We start from the raw sequence: 17,674 nt of genomic DNA on the forward strand, positions 1-17,674 counted from the left end.
AGATTTAAACGTGTTTGCAGACAGAGTGGGGACAAGATACATGCAAATGAATACTAGTGTTTTTGTCTTATTAAAATGTAGTTTTAGATCGAATAATTACTTCTTAATTCATGCTATAGTGGGACATTATCTACATGTATTTACAAACTAACAAGGTCCAGGACAACCTGTAATTTTTTTTTACTTTAATCATATCAATTAAATGCTATTTCTTGTCCATGATGCTGATTTTCGGGTTCAATTCCTCAAGATAATCATGTGAACTCTGTGTTTATTGGAACTGAACTGAACCTGACTTCTGATCGAGTGACAACATGTCGCAGGAACGCTGCGCTAAGGAAAGATGAGCTCCGGTTTGAATGTCATTTGGGTTCTATGACTTCAGGCCAGAGGGTCCAGCAGTAAATTCTGACTTAATGGATTTGTCCTTTTCACATCAGCTCTGATTAAACATAATGAGCGAGGGACATTTGTACCTCGGTTCAAATGAGACTTGAGTTAATACTAGAGAGGTTTGTACACTTGAACTGTTTTATTAGGAACTGTCTTGTCACTTAACTTATCGACTTAATGCTGATTACATGACGCAGATAGAACTGGAGGTTCAGGCCTCACACTTTTCTTCAGTAAGATAAAATATATATGTATGTGGTGTCCATAAAGAACAAGCAGAACAAATCATGTGCTCTTTTCTGAGCAGACTCCACAAATGTAAATGTCAGGAACCTGAAGGACTTTAAGGTTTTGTGCTGAATAATGAAAATGAATGAAAAGCAGGATAATTAATGTCCTCTTCAAAAGTGCGTTCGAATGTCTTTCTGTTATCTCAAACTTTTCTGATGTGTTTCTGCAGTGATGAGCTCTGATGAATTCAGTTGTATTTGCAGTGTGACTTTATCAGATCCTCGACACAGGAAGCTGTTGGTGTGTCCGTCTCTGCGTGTGTTTCACTTCCCTTCGCAGCGGTTGACATAACTTGTGAGCGTCTTCTCACAGATTTGATCACCAGCAGCAAACGGTGCTGATAACATCCTCCCTGCAGAGCGGCTTCACTGTAACACTTCACCATTATTACTTACTTTTATTGCCTCGATATTTCATCCGCAGACTTTTTTATTTGACGTTTTTCCTTTTTGTTAAACTTGCATCTAAGTTACGAGCATGGTGTTTTGGGGGCTTCCTGTGCCAGGGAGCTGACGGAGGGAAGATGTGCTGTGGGTTTGATTTGATGATGTAATGACGCTCTCCGTTCGTTCTGCAGTGACCGACTTCTTTCTTCTTCTTCTTCTTCATTCTATGTCTGTGCTCAGTTCTCCAGCTGAAGCTGCAACAGAGGAGGACGAGAGCAGATCTGATCAACCAGGGAATCATGCCACGTAAGTCCACAGCAAAGTGTTATGAAGAAACTTGTTATAATGTGAAATGTATGTTAACATTTAAAATCTATATTTACCACAAGTACTCACCAATTCAGATCTGCACAACTTGAAGACCATGTGTAATGTGTAATAGAGCACGATGATAAAAGTTTGTGCCTAAACAAGACTCTGACATAGAACATGCAGTTTATGGTTGAAGTTGTTTAAACCAATATTTATTCCAAAATAAATGGGGGTCACATTTACATGTTTTAACACATGAAGTGTAAATTTAGAAAAATGAAGTTGGATTTTCCAGCCTTGCACAACATAAAGCAGTTATTTAAAATGTCATTTAATTATAAAAATATCATCAACACTACACAGCAGAAAGTGATGTATTGAAATAATTGGGTTTATATAACCAACTAACTATTCCAAAGGAAATCCAGGTTACAATAACAAAGGAATGAATCAGGATTCAAACCCTGACCCTGTCTGGAATCATAATAATAGTTTTATTCAAGATTAAAGAACAGAAGAATATTCAACATGTAAAATGATCAACCAACTGTAAAGAACATATAAGTACAGAGCACACTCCTGATAAAATATGCAAACGTAATTGTGTCTATTGCAGATGAGGATTTGTGTTTTAGCTCTTAGCCTCAATAGCAACAACATAATATTATAGGCATCTCTCAGAGTAATGAGATGCATTTCATTTTCTGCAAAACAACAATAAACCAAAACCTCCAGAGTTTGTTTGAATGAAGACAGAACCCTAACCCTTCCTGAGGAGACGATGTGGTTGCAGGGAGCTGCTGTGAACAGATGCACCTGTAAAGCAAACTGATGCAGAAACTGAGGTTTTTGGTTCTCGTGTCGTCTGTGAGAATCTGTCGTCTCTCTCTAGCTTTAGCTTCATCGTTTGCCACACAGCAGTCACATAAAGGATTTGTGGTTAAGACGGTGCCAACGTCTCGAGACAGTCAGAGAGTTTCAGTCTGAGAGTGAAGTGAAGCGAGGTCATATGTCAGCATTAACATCCGTTTACTGCATTTTATCTGATTCAAAGATTTTCCATTGTAGCGTCAGACTGGTTTAGTTGTGTTTTTTATTCCTGTGGCCCAACATGAATTAAGTCGGTGTAACAGGCTTTTCCACAACGTCTTCATTAGAGGCAGCTCATCACAGCACCAGCACAAAGTTCATAGTTAATCTCACACAACTCTGTTTACATTCATTTGTTCTCATGTCCACACACAGTCACTGTTCTGTCCTGGGCGTCTTATCTGCAGGTAGAAGATCTGTTCTGGTGCTGAATGCTTTAATAAGCTGCCCACACCAGGGTATTTTCCGCTCTGATTCACAAATGCATACTTCCCCTTTCCTATATGTGTGTGTGTATATATATATATAACCATTGCAATACAAGAACCAGCTCTTATCTCCGTACACAGGCAGCATGAATAATGAGCTCGGCTCAGACCTCATCTGGCCACAGAGCTACGTTAGTGTGAAAAGATGCAAAATGAAATCTACCTCGTCAACAAAGAGGCAAACTCTACCATCGAGTCCCTTCTGTGGGAGAGAGAGAGAGAGAGAGAGAGAGAGAGAGAGAGAGAGAGAGAGAGAGAGAGAGAGAGAGAGAGAGAGAGAGAGAGAGAGAGAGAGAGAGAGAGAGAGAGAGAGAGAGAGAGAGAGAGAGAGAGAGAGAGAGAGAGAGAGAGAGAGAGAGAGAGAGAGAGAGAGAGAGAGAGAGAGGGGCACTGAGAGCAGGAAGCAAGTTGCTTTCATGAAGTAAAACTACCTCAACTGCTGATCGTGTTATTTTCATTCTTTATTTATAGTAAAAAAAGGGTACATTTCCTCTTGTTTAAGTCTTCTTTCCTCCTCTTTACTGTTGGCTTCAGTCTTCTCTCTTCCATATGTGTCTGGTCCTCACTCCTCCTTCAATTGACCGACCACTCCTCTCTTTTTATTCTATATTCTCTTACCTCCCTGTTTCTTTAATCAATAACTCTCCTCCCATTCTTCCCATTCTCTGATGACTTCAGTAAACGTTACACTCCTTCACCTTTGAACTCTCTCCATTCCTCTCGCTGTCTCTTCATCTTTTGTCCATCTTGCACTTCATCGTGCATTTGTCATCAGAGTACGTCTCTTGAACCCACATCCTCTTCATTCCTTTCATAAAACTTCACACTACACCTCAGAGGAAACTCCTGCTGCTCACAAACGTCTCACAAACCGTCACCGTTTCTCTCTCTAGCTTTGCCTCAACCTCTCTTCATCTGTTTGTGCTCTGTCTCTTTCACATGTATTTGCTCTTTTCTTTCCCTTCTCTAATCTGCTCAGCACAATTCCTGCTTCACTGTTTTATTTGTTCTTCATGATAATCATTCATAATGAAACTGGCTGGTTGTCGACTGTCTTCGCGCATGTTGGGTTTCGTGAGGCTGTGGCGTGTGGTTGTGACGTGTGATTCCTTGCCTGTACACACTTCTCAGAAAAACGCGATGCATATGGAAAAATAGATTCATCACTTTGAACAGGAGGTCACACTTTAAGCCTCAAAAGTTTTTTGCGTTTACTTAAAAGAAGTTTTTTTAAAAGCCCTCAATATATACTTTAAGCAGAGCGGAGTATTTTAAACACAAGTAAGTCAGTTAACACTCGATGAAAAAGCACTTTTCAGTGGAGGACTAACCTTAAACTGACGAGCACCACTGGAGGAAGTGAAGCTGATCCCAGAGTTTAAAGGCCGGCAATGCTGGTTAACTTTAGCTGGTTGGCAAGAAGCCATGGTGGAGCCACTCATGCACATAATGGGGTCTTTTCTCCCTGACCTCATCCCACCAATCTCTATTTCCTCCCCTTCATTTGCCCTCCGGCCTGTTGTTCCATTTTTCTTCCAGCTGCCTCTCTCCATTTATCTCCGCTCCCTGTCTTCCTTAAATTCGTTTTTTTTATGACTCTCCGTCCTCTTCTTATCCGTTTCAATCATTTTCACTTTCGCCCCAGCTTTCGAAAAACCTCACTCCGTGCTCATCCACCCGTCCACGCTGCCCCTCCGTTCCACTGATCGTTTCCTGTGTAGCTGAGTGATGGGCATGCTCTCACACCCACAAGGAGGCCACTCGACCCCACTGTGGACGGGTGAGAGGTCTTGGGGGGGGGGGATGGATGTCCCCAGGGTGTGCACGAGAGAGTGTGTACCAGCGGTGTGACAGTGCTCAGCGACGTGAACTGAGGCTTGAGCAGGTACCAGCAGTCTTGCCCTTGGGGGTTGCTAACCTAGTCCCACCACAGATGTGTATGTGCAGCCTCTGCATGTGTGTGTACATGTACGTGCACTTCAGTATTAAGCCTGTGACTCATATCTGCACTGGTCAGTGTTTTGACTGCATCCGTTTAACTTGTGACCTGATGTTCAGCAATTAAAACATGCATCTGGTTTGGTTGACATTCAGTAAGAAACTTTAGTGATAGATATCCCAGCGTGTGGCCTAAGGTTTCTTACTTTGTAGGTTTAAGAGGATTACATTGAGCTGAAGTCGTAGTTATGAATCATACAGTGATCACCCAGTATGGATGTGAACATTAGGCATGTGCAGTATCTGAGTAATTCCTGGGCTTTTGCATAATCATAGAGCTACAGGAGCATATTCCATAAATGCCTCTGCTCTGGAGAGGCTCATTGAACGGGCGTACATCTCGTTAGTCTTCCTCCTTGAGCTTGTGAGCTTTGACCCTTTTGAAGTGTCTGCATTGGGACCACTGCCCAGGCCATTGTGCACTTTATTCTAAGATCTATGAGCGTGTGACAGATAGTTCACTGGAATCTTTCTCAAATGTGAGAAAGGAAAAGATTTGTCGATAGAAAAGCAATAATCCTCACGATCAGTAAACCAATTCAAACTGCACCGAACCTGAACTGTAGAAGCAAAGAGCCATTCAAAGCCCTTTTGCTCTCCATTTCCTTTCAGTGGAATGAATGTACCACCAGCCATTAATGCTCTCTCTCTCTCTCCATCTTTATTCCTCAAGCACTGAAAAGTTCAGCGGCCTTCCATGAACAGAGAAGGAGCTTGGAACGAGCACGGGTGAGTTTGTCATCCTCCAGTCGATCACGGCTTAAGTTATGGATTAAGTTAAATAGTTGGAAAGATTAGTAATCATTGAAATAGTTAGTTACAAGTGTTAATTGGAGAATAACAAACAATAATGCATAAATGGGGATTATACATTTTTTATCGTCAGCCAAAATAAATAGACAAGGTTGGCTAAAAGCAACATGTAGGCCTACGTTCTCCCAGCACAGATCATATTTTTAATACCAAGTCTTGTGTTGATCGTTTGCTCTGATCTCCCCCCCCCCTCCTGGGGCCCAGCTGCATATTACAGCACACACTGTGCTCGCCCGTCACACGAGAAGCAGAGAGAGAGCAAACGTCAGAACTTGAAAACATCAGAGCTGTCGTGGGCTTTCCCTTTTTTCTGTCGAGGGGTTTTTCTTCTACACGAGCAGATCAGTCAGTCACTCGTCAGACAGACAGACATATGGCAGAGAGCCAGGTGGATGTAAGGGAGAAAAAATAGGTCATTAATTAATATAAAGAAACCAGCTAACGGACTTTGTATTCTCTAATTTAAATTCACTAATCCACCTTCTTACATAATAAATCCCAATTTAACCCCCAGCCAAAAGTAATGAATGAGTTTTAATAATTAGCATTAGCAAAACCCAGGTGTGATGAACCACATTAAATGTTTTTTTTTTTTGTGATCAACTTTTTATTTTACTGAGAAATGTAGCAAGGTACAGATCAATGTTACAGTAATCAATAACAACATATATATTCACATGTACTCATACCTGTCAATGTTTATAGACACACAAAAGTAAACAATAAAGGAAAAATAATAACTAGGAATAAGTCAAATAATAAAATAGAAAAAATATATATATATGAAAATAATAAATAAACAAACACAAATATACAATAGGTCATTAATACAAAAACAATAACATATGTATGTAATAAAATCACAGGGAAATAAAATAACATAAAATAACATAAATGAATAAAATAAAATAAAACTACCCCAAACACAAACCACCCACATCCCGGATCCAGCTTCCTAAAGAAAGCTTAATCACATATTACAGTTGAAGCGCACGGAGGACAGTTAGGAGCGATTCCCAGGCCTTTATAGCGGATTCTTTGGCTCCATGTACTCGAGCTGTTGACAGTTCTAAATAGACAATGTCCAAGTATGTTAAAATCCATGCTCGGAAAGAAAGTGAGTGTGGAGGTTTCCAGCGTGTAGCAACAAGTTTTTTTGCAGCAGTGAATCCCGCCAACAACGCTTTCCTCTTGTCCAGGGTCAACCCCAGTCCTGATAAATCATTTAAAATGAATGTAGCAGGCAAACAAGGCAACTTAATATTAAACAACTTAGATAAATTCAAGGAGATCATTTTCCAAAATTCTGCCACTGGTGTACACTCCCAAAACATATGAAAAAAGCTGCAACCACATTAAATGTTAATGAGAAAACATATTATGGAAAGATAACAATGTATTATGTGTATATATAACCGTCTATTTCTCTCTTTCTGCAGACTGAGGACTATCTCAAGAGGAAGATCAGGAGTCGACCGGAGCGAACAGAACTGATCAGGATGCACATCTTGGAGGGTAAGAGCTGCAGAGCGCCCCCTTGCAGTTTGACTAATTACTTCTAATGATGTAAAACATGATGTTAAACATTTCTACTATTTGTGTGTTTGGCTTCCAGAGACGTCAGCGGAGCCGTCGCTGCAGGTGAAGCAGCTGCAGCTGAAGAGAGCTCGCCTCGCCGACGACTTGAACGATAAGATCTCCCATCGGCCGGGGCCCATGGAGCTGATTCACAAAAACATCCTGCCTTTTCACTCCATCATTAAACAGGCCATAGGTTAGTGCTGCCTTCATCACCAGCTTGTCGGGCTTCAGGTGCCTCAGCTATTGTTTTAAAGCTACTGTCGGGTATCCAGACCTCTGAGTCTTGAGTCGTTAGGTTGAGTTTCTCTCTGCTCTCTGTGTTACTCATATGCATGTCTTTAGGGTGGCTGCACACAGAACCCAGTTAAAATCATCCCGTCAACGTGTGTCAGCTGTAACAACCTTCATTTCTTAGTTCCCAACTTGTTTGTTGCTTTTTCTGCCCTCTTGTGGCCAATAAATTCTGAATTCACCCTCACATAAAATAACCCTCTGTATATGCTGCAGAGGAGGGTAAACAAAATAAATAATAAGATTTCAAATGTGCAATATATCACAGCACACCTACACTTTGAGGCTCCTGACAGGTTGTCCCTCTTGGTCCTCTCCTCCAGCTTTTATGAACACACTGATGTTTCCTCTCTGATGCCTCAGCTGTGCACCCACCCACACACACACACACACACACACACACACAAACACACACACACACACACAAACATGCACCCACACAGTTGCCTCGTCACACACAGTTAACACACACACACACGTATTTACATCCAACATACACTGCAGTGCGACTCTTCCTGCTTCAGAACCTCCGCTGCTGTGGGTTTGAAAGGTTAAAGTAGGATAAAGTAAATCATGCATGGCCTCTCATCTCTGCTTGACAGATGCAAAGTTGAGACGTCTCTCCCTCCTCTGCTGTCAGCTTTAAATAGCCACGCTGGCTGCTACCAGAACACATTATCTTTTATTAGGAGAATTAGATACTAATTGAAGAGTTGAGAGTCTGAATGAGAGGTGATATCTCTGTGATGTAATATTGTGACAGGTATAATGACATCATTTACACTTTAGTAATAAAAGAAACATAGGTGGGCGAGTACTTAGGAGGCTTTCACATCCACCTTGTTTGGCGCAGAGCTTCAGACTTTGCAGTTTAGTCTGAGCCTAAATAAAAGTGTAACGTGCCTCAGACCTCGGGTCCAGACGACAGATCAATTATAGTCCGACCAAAAGAGATGGTCTCAGTGCTGATCACTAATTGCAGGAAGTTGAGACGGCATTAAAAAATAGAAGAAGAAGAAGAAGAGGATTCAACGACAACAGATCATATTTCAATTTAGCTAAGTAAGCGAATGCAATAGTCAAACCAACAGCGTTAAGAACAGGTGATGACAACAGAACATACATATGTCGTACAACAACAGTCCTAAATTCCTTAATTGTAATCTGAAACCGAAACTAACCACAAATCAAATGTGAACAATGAAGACGTGAATCTCTGTCGGAACTTTCAGGTGTGAAAACTAATCTCACATCCGAGGCTGAGACCTGAGACGTTGAGTCCAGCTGCTTGATCGATGTGCGGGGGGGGGGAAGGTTGCTGAGATTCAATAAGATACAGACTCAGTGGATTATCCGTCACTGTCAGCGTGTCTCAATAAACACAATTGCATTATCACAAGTTGCAGCAGGAGCTCTGGGGACACGGGAGTTACACAGAGTTAACACGCAGTGACACACACATGCAGACACACACATGCAGACACACACACATACTGGCACAGCGCATCAGTGGGGAAGTCATCACAGTGTTAGATCACAGGGAATTAAATCTGCCCCCATGTTGTCTTTTCATCATCGCCTGCTGATGGTACACTAATGGCCAGTGGTGTACTTTACATAACTGTCTGCTGTGGCCCACAGCAGCTCCAACATCCACAGAGGGAGTAAAGTCTTTACTCCAGTCAGGGGGGGGTCCTAGCAGGTAGCTTTACTCCCTAATCCCTGTAAAGACTCATAAGTCTGCATAGTAATGAATTGATTATATCAGATCCCTTTGGGGGGGGAAATTATCAGAAGAAACCGTGCTTTGATCCGTTTCTATGCATATTTAATTTTCTCGGATTCTTTTCATATAATGTATATTTCAGTTTTTTATCTCTGAACATTTTGTAGAAAGAGAATCATCAGCAGCACAGGAGGCGCGGCCGGATGAAGTAGAAAGAACAACGGCTTAATGAAGAGTTAATGCAGCCGCAGCACAAATGACTCGACCCGTCCTCGTTGTTCGTTAGAGAGACGTCATCTGTCACGTTAAAGAAGATGTGTGAATGAGGTGGGATGGATTTATGTGGCTGCAGATGGAGAGTGAATGCAGATGAATGCAGGTGATCCCTGAGATAGAGATGAGCTCATCCGGGGCCGCAGCGTGGACGACAGAGAAGATATCATCTCATCCGTGGCCGTGACGTGAATGCAGACACAAGAAGTTTTTAAGCGCTCTGCAGCTGCCATCTCACTCTGTTCAGGGATAAACGCTCCGGGAGACGTTTCTGGAGCAGACACTGGAGAATAAGCTTGTGGTGTGAGGAGCTTGTTGTAGTATTTCACACGGTCAGAGGAGCATTAACACACACATGCAGGGACGTGTCGCTGGTTCTAACAGAGGAGAGCATTTCTCTTCAGCAGTGCATCAGTTCATTGGCACAGTGGTGATGGTTTGGATTCTGGATCGACACCTATTGGGTCGACCAGGATTTCAGAAGAACGGGGTTTAGGTCAAAGAAGAACATTTTACAATTTGGTGTGGAATTTGAGATATGGCTTTTTTACATCTCCACAGAATCCATCTCCAAGGGAACAATACATGGATCTGAATCTGATTGCTAGTGTGTGCACTTTGATGCAACTAATTGAGTTTAAGGGGACTATTGGGCCAGGGACACCAGGGGGGACACTAGGGGGGGACACCAGCCTCAGTAGAAATCCGATTGATCCCTGAAGTTACCCTGTCCTGTCATCAGTCTTTAAAATGAAATAAACGAGTCACTTCACGATCAGTACTAACAATACATGTGCCAATTCGTTTGAAGCTGACATGAACAAGGAATAACCTTTAGGATGTTGGACATGTAGATATGATTGGCCCTCGATCTTGAATATTTCTCCATCCACCAAGATATATGTTCTTCCCTGTCTCCCTCTCCCCTCCTTCAGCGACACAGTTTCCAAAGGCTGCAGGTGATAACTCATCCTGTGACGTGGACAGCAGTGACAGTCTGTCCCCTGAACAGCCAGTAGGACAGGAGTCGCCTGCGGCCGTGGGACCCCCGCCCTCTCCACCAGACACTGAGAGCTGCAGCCCCTCTCCCACACAGGTAGGAATCCTCTGGAGGGAAGATGGAATGTGACTGACATGTCGTGTGCCGTGGATGCAAGAGTGTAAAAATAGAGTGAATTCAGAGGACAAAGTGAAGTCGAGGAAGAATTCACTTAAGGGGAAATACTGCAGAGCCATATTGTGATGAGTGGTTTGGCTGGATTGAGTTCAGGGGTCTGTTGGGGACGTTTCTGACTGCCAGTCTCTAGAATGGTGCTGTGCCTGTTTGTAAGGCCATGATGAAGTCGTAGTAGAAGGTGGAGCTTATTCCACGTCTGTTTTCATCCATCAGGACCGTACTTCAGCCCCTCGTCTACCTCTGCTCTCTGGACACCGACCCTCACTGAAGCTGACATCATCTGCCCAGAGGATGGGTGTGGCCTCTCTCATCAGGGTAAGAGACGAACCAAACCTCACAGGTTGAGAAGGGCCTCATCTATCAGTAATCTGTGCTCAGATCTAAAGATGGTGTTTGTGTCACTAACAGCTCAGATGAAGTGTGATGTGACGGTTGTTGCACAACCTGAACCGTGTGAAGCAGAGCATGAAACATTTGCAACAGCTGCTGCTCCCGTTAGCACCATGGGCCCATTGTCATGGTTCTACTGTCAACTCGTTTCCAGCTGCAGCTGAAGACACAGAAATCTTTCTTTAGAGTCAAGAGACATTCAAATATGAGGTTTATCAGGTGGCCACACACACGACTCCAAATGCATTCACCTTTCAAACTTTTAAAGGTTGGATTGTGTTATTTGTGTTAACAGCCTGCTGCAATGCCCCAAGTGGTAGAAACGTTATTAATACAGCTGCACTGTGTCATAATACAAACAAAAATTTATGTTTATAATGATCAACATCACTTCTTCTTTTCTTGTTCCAGACTAAACCAAACTCTGACCGCTCCGCCCAGAGACACAAGAAACCAAAGGACAACCAGCCAAAGGTAGATTTCTGTTCCCGTGTTTAGACCATAGAGTTATTATCCTTGAATAATGATTTGTGAGGTTGTTCATGATGTGTTTAAATCCAGATAAAGAAGTTAAAGTATCATCAGTACGTGCCTCCTGACCAGAAGGGAGAAAAAGAGCCTCCTCCTCTGCTGGACTCGTCTTATGCGAAGATCCTGCAGCAGCAGCAGCTTTTCCTGCATCTCCAGATCCTCACTCAGCAGCAGCAGCACTACAACTACCAGGCCATCCTGCCGGCACCACCCAAGTGAGTGTGGGGTTGGATCTCAATATGAAGAAAAAGAAAAAGAGCCACTCTGTTCTGCTCTTTAGTTTAATATCATCTGAGAATGAACTCAGACTCTGAGGTGGTGCAAAGGTTTTATTTGCATTTGCTCTAATTGTTTAATGGCTGAAAAGATCACTATCGTCTTCCTGCCTCTGCCTCTCCCCCCCGACAGACCTCAGAAAAATCTGTCTTCCTCCTCCAACTCCAGGACCACCTCCTCCCCGTCGCCGCCTCTCGCTGCCCCCCCGGCTGCCCCCTCTGTCCAGGGCCGTTACGGCTCTCAGAGTTCAGCTCCTTTAGATGGGACACAAGCAGGGTCTCTACCTCCAAACCTGGATGAGATGAAGGTTAGATCATATTTCTCCTCGTGGGCGCACATCACCCAAACTATGACACATGTGTAGAATCAACAGGTCTCTGCTGTGAGGCGATAACAGGTGGATAGAACCTGATTTTGTGAAATATTCTTGTTGACATAGCAAAGTGGCCCGTTAGCTCAGAGCCGACAGAGAGAGAGACAGTGACAGATTATTCTGTCTTTATTTTATATCCTCTCCTCCTTCTCCTTTAATCCTTTGCAATTTTCCTCTCATGTTTCATCCTTATCTCTTCACTTCTTATCCCTCTCATCCCTCGTTCTCCATTTCTCTTTCTCTCCTTCTCCCGTCAGGTCGTGGAGCTGAAGTCCCAGCTGAAGCTGCGCAGCTTGCCAGTCTCCGGCACCAAACCAGGCCTCATCGAGAGGCTGAAGGCCTACCAGGAGCTGAACGGAGGCAGTGGCACCACCCCCTCTCCAACAGCAGGGGGTAACACAGGGCCGGGGGCGGAAGGAGCAGGAAGATCCTCCCATCCTGCTGCAGCCGACAGCTCAGCACAGCAGCAACAGATCCAGTGCTGCCGGGCTTCCTCCCTCACGAGTCAGCGAGGTGACTGCAGAGGATTCCCACTGTGCCGCACCGTGGTGTTTCCTTTTATCTATTATGTATTAGTCAGTGGGGGTAGAAATTAAATGTAGCAAACAATAATGACAGAGTATGATAAGTGTGTTGTCTGTTAAATAACTCATGCATGATCTCTGTGTGACCGACGCATGTAACACCTCCTCTCCCCCTGCAGCCGCTCCTCAGCAGCTTGTGACCTCCAGTGGTTCGGTGTCACCACCACCCCCCCCACCCGTCTCCATCAGCCTCTCTGACCAGCCGCCAGCCACCAGCAGTCCAGAGGAGTCCAGCGGCAGCAGTGATGCTTTGGAGGAAATGGTGGGAATAAGCTTCACATGTGATCTGTTGAATTAAGCATCTTCACATTTGTGACTCATCTCACACGTGTGAATATTGAAAAATCTAACCATGCCATGACCTTGCAAGAACCATGGATGTCAATGACAGTGTTTATTTATTATATTCTTATTTTCTGTATAGATGATGTCCCCTCTCTCCCAGTCGGGTCTTCAGTCATCTTCAGCTCCTCAGCTTCCAAAGGCTATTAAACAAGAGTTCCCATTTTCCGTCCCAGCTCCGTGTCAGTTCTCTCTAAAGCCAGCATCTCTGCAGAAACATCGCCTGCTCCCATCAGCTGTCCCCACAGCTCCAGTACGGACTCTGGACAAAGACCAGATGCTGAAGGAGAAAGACCAGCAGATAGAGGAGTTGACCAGGATGCTGAGGCAGACGCAGAGGCTGGTGGAGTTTCTGAGGATGCAGCTGCAGCATGCGAACCGAGGAGCGCAGGGTTCTGAGCCTGTGGTTCTTTTAAGAGTAAAACAAGAACCTCCTGATAAGCCCGGTGTCCCCCTCACGTCTGTCCATCCTCCATTCCCCCCTCCCACATCATCTGTTTCCTGTGACACTAAAGTCACAGTCAAACAGGAAGCACCTGAGACGGAGGAAGTGCAATCCCTAGACTCCCGTGGATCTTACTTGCAAGCTCAGGAAGCACAGGAGAAAACTCAGCTGCACATGGATGAACAGAACAAACAGGAGCATGGTGCTTGTCTGCAGCAGAACGCTCTGCAGCTGGCCCAGCGGCACGTCGTGCACAGACTCCTGCTGCAGCAGCAAAACATCCACAACCGTAACCAGGCGCTGGAGAATCAACAGAAACTCTCTCTGCAGAAAAAGAAGAAATCTCACAAACAGCAGCAGAAGCTAAATCAACAGACTCTAGTGAAACAACAACTGAAGCCGCTGTTTCAGCAGCAGCAGCAGCAAACAAAACAGCCACAGCAAATCCAGATACACTCCAAGATACACTTGAAGCAACAACAGGTGATTATACAAAAGAAACAACAGGTGCAGCAGCAGCCTCCACAGGTGAGGTCGGGGTTCAGGGTCGAAGCTGTAGATAATATTTCGAAGACTTACACCTAGTGATTCTTCCTCTAACTGTCTTTTTGTGTTTGTGCAGGTGTCTCAGGAGCACGTGAAGGAGCAGCCAGGATCGGCCCTCTCTCTCCCGACCTGGTCAGACTCCACCGCGGCCCTGGTCACCGACGGGGAAGGAAACCACTTCCTGATCGCACTGAGCAATCGCATCACTGACAAACCCGAGGCAAAAGTGACCAATCACATCACTCTCCAGGTACATCGCATACATTTTCTAAATCCCAATTCAGCTCGGGTCTTTCTTTGTGGTGTTTGTTTGTTCTTCCCGGGTTTTCTCTGTGTTCTCCGACCTCCTCGCACAGTCCAAGGTCATGCAGATTGGGGATTAGAGAGATTCTAAATTGACCTCTGATACGCTGGCGACCTCTCCAGGGTGTAACCCCGCCTCCCACCCAATGTCAGCTGGGATTGGCTCCAATGTAGTGCAGAGATATGATTGTATGATGATATTGACGCATAAATCTCCACTGATAGCATCATATTTGCATATTGCATGGATCCCTGTGACACTCCTCATCCTCAACCAAAGCCCGGAGCCTCCCTCCTCATCCGAAGTGCAGCATCAGGCTGCTCTGTGAATGTGTCACTAAAACAGAGACAGAAACATGAGTGAAAGAACTGCTCCAGTGAGTCTGTGGAAATTAATGACTTGCGCTGTTTCACACAATGACAGCAGTCCTCGATAAGAGTGTCTGACTCCAGCCAGATGCTGATTATTATTGCTTTGCTAATTACTCTAATGACATCCTCCATTACTATGATTCATGTTGTTAATGGGGGGGGAACAAAGACTCTGTCGCATCTCGGCTAATTGAGACGTGGAGTCTTTTCTCGTGGAGCGCAGGTGTGCTCGCTTTCTGTGTCTGCGGGGGTGAAGCCCGACCTCAAAAAATGAACAGATTTGTTGACTGCTCACATCGCTCCTGGTGGTCGGCGAAGGTTTAGCACAACTATCCCAACCCAGGGTACGTGTGTCAGGAGGTTGCTTCAGGGTTCATGAAGTTCCTCAACCAAGAGAAGAAAACTTACATAAACATATTGAGTTAGCTGTTACACCTGATCCCCACATTCTGACAGTGTGTAAAAATGTAGTAGTGTACTGTATAAATTGTGAAATACATTGTATTATATATAAGTATCTGATAAATATGTGAAAATAATGGGTGAGGGGTAACTATGGATAGGTAAAGAACTGGATAAGTGTAAATGTATAAACATCTGGCAAAAATTAATGGATGAACACCAACAGTTTATATACAAACCAAAAGTAAATTGAGATAATTTACATGATTAACATGATGGATGAATTAGCTTAAATATTGGATAATGTGATAGATGCTGAAATTAGTAAAGGCTATGATTGAGTGGTTGAAATAATACATGGATATTAGTCAAATAAGTAATGGATAAAGAGTAATTATATAAGGGAAATGTATAGAAAAATGAAAGGATTGATATAAACCCAATTTAGTTTAAAGCAATAGATACATTCAAATAGTGGTGTGTAGGGTATGTCAGTTTAAAAATCATCACTGTGAACCATTGGGAAATAAATACCTTTTTTTAACTTGAAGAAGCAGGTAGAGAGCAGAGGACCTCATGTGTCAGGGGACCGACCACAGCAGGGGGCCGCTCAGTGTGTGTCTGCCCCCCCCAGTGTTCAGCCTCTCCTCCAGAACCAGGAGGCCGCTCCCTCGGGGGAAAACCTCCCATCACCTTCCTCTCACACTGTAAGTGATCGACCACATGGATAATCCTTCAAGGGGATTTCTAACTTTCCCCAAATCCAACTTTCCCCATTATCTTGTCCTTGGAAAGTGAAACTTTTTCTTCTGTTTCCAGCTCAGCTCCAGTCTGGATGTTTTATTTAATCGTCTGTCTCCAGCTCCTGCTCTGACGGCCGCCCCCTCGCCTGATAACAAAGTATGACGCGCCGCATGCTCCCAATGTGTCATTGCACAAATCAGCTGTTTTATGTAAACCTTTACACACCCGGCTGCAAATGTTCATAATAATGATTTTAATGACCTTTGCCAGTTTGTTGTTATATTTATGGCTTCGCGCCGCTGACAGCCAGTGGCCCACAGGTGTCAGGTTTTTCTGTTGTTACTGTCCGTCTCATTCTTCTATCTCCACAATGCCTGAAGGATTTATTTAAATTTGAAAAACGCACAGTTGGACTCAAGGATAAACTGATTAGGGCCAAAGGTCAAGGTAACTTTGACCTCATCCCCAACATTTTTTGACTTGGACTTGAAGATGATTTGATTAGATTTCAGAGGTCAAAGGTCATGGAACTGAAACTGCTCTAGTCAGCGGAGGCAGCCAACCAACCACAGAGAGCCTGTTCTAGTTTTTGTTTTAGTATCTTTTGTATTGCGCATTTTATCACAACATTCCACATAAAGTGCTCGTGTCATGCAGTAACACTGTGTGTGTTTGTGTGTCTCCCCCCCCCTCAGCCTACAGAGCATGAAGATGATTTTATCGACATCATCTTGCAGACAGGAGGTGAGACATCGTCCGCTCTGTTTCCTCTCTTCCTGATCCGTCAGCCTCAGGTCGACACTTCACTGTGAAACATTAACATTTTCTGTGTTTCTCTCCATAGAGAAGTCGACCTCCTTCAACACAGCATCAGACTCGACCCTGGACCGTCTCAGTCCAAACTCCCCAGCCTCCTCCCCCTCTCCCTCTGCCTCCCCATTCCAGCTGATGCTATCTCCCCCCGTCGCACCCAGCTGTGACACCCCCCCGCCCTCCGTCTCAGCGGGCTCCGAGCTTCAGACTCTGGTCGACGCCGCAGGAGAGGAGCCGCACTTCGGTAGCACCGGGGGCGGACGCCTGGAGGACTTCCTGGAGAGCACCACGGGCAGGCCTCTCCTGGGGGTGGAGCCTGGAGGCCTGCTGACGCTGATCGACGACCTCCACAGCCAAATGCTGTGCACCCCCAGCATCCTGGACCACCCCCCGTCTCCCATGGACACCTTCGACATGGCCCACGAGGAGGAGCGCGGCCTGGACAGCATGGATTGGTTGGATCTCACGATGGGAGTAGAGACGGGGGAGGAGAGCACCCCGCTCGCCCCGCTCGGCCCCCACACCCCCCCTAGTATCTTCTCCACAGACTTCCTGGACAGTTGTGACCTGCAGATACACTGGGACTCCTGCCTGTAGGATGGATGAGCAGCAGTTAGCACACAGACACAAACATGGAGCTAATTGCCAAGACTTCAGTTTTTGATGAGAGCACTTTTCTCTGCATCTTGACACACGTTGCTTTATTGAATCCTCAAGCACTTTGACCTGTATTTTACTCACACGCTGCAGTATTGACTGCATACAAGTATTAGGCAGGTCCTACATATGTACCCACTTACATAGTATATCTTCTTAGATATAGATCTGGCCGCCATCTGTGCTGAGGCTCTTTAAACTGGGTCATGTACCAGTTGTGACAGACAGACGAATCTACCTGAGGACACAGAGGCCATGTTGATGTGGAAAGGTCAATCGGTTTATTTGACCTTTGTC

The 17,674-nt window shown here is 44.7% G+C and overlaps 1 protein-coding gene across 1 annotated transcript; it reads left to right on the forward strand.

Moving 5' to 3' along the window:
- The first annotated feature begins 1,310 nt into the window (after positions 1-1,310).
- LOC133023273 (myocardin-related transcription factor A-like) lies at positions 1,311-17,317 on the forward strand. Its single transcript, XM_061090263.1, has 17 exons — positions 1,311-1,376; positions 5,412-5,467; positions 6,991-7,066; positions 7,167-7,325; positions 10,358-10,518; positions 10,813-10,914; positions 11,401-11,463; positions 11,551-11,735; positions 11,929-12,103; positions 12,427-12,682; positions 12,849-13,015; positions 13,178-14,068; positions 14,163-14,336; positions 15,721-15,870; positions 15,983-16,063; positions 16,603-16,651; positions 16,752-17,317. Exons 1-17 carry the CDS (start codon positions 1,370-1,372, stop codon positions 17,315-17,317), a joined length of 3,318 nt encoding a protein of 1,105 aa, XP_060946246.1. The 5' UTR covers positions 1,311-1,369.
- The last annotated feature ends 357 nt before the right edge of the window (positions 17,318-17,674 follow it).

The sequence above is a fragment of the Limanda limanda genome, chromosome 17 (assembly GCF_963576545.1).
Source record: "Limanda limanda chromosome 17, fLimLim1.1, whole genome shotgun sequence".
Taxonomy (NCBI): Eukaryota; Metazoa; Chordata; class Actinopteri; order Pleuronectiformes; family Pleuronectidae; genus Limanda; species Limanda limanda.

What these genes read in the sequence shown, in the direction of transcription:
- LOC133023273 (XM_061090263.1), top strand. An exon ending in CCAATCACATCACTCTCCAG is followed by an intron (nt 14,337 to 15,720) that starts GTACATCGCATA and finishes TTGAAGAAGCAG; the next exon opens with GTAGAGAGCAGAGGACCTCA. An exon ending in CATCACCTTCCTCTCACACT is followed by an intron (nt 15,871 to 15,982) that starts GTAAGTGATCGA and finishes TTCTGTTTCCAG; the next exon opens with CTCAGCTCCAGTCTGGATGT.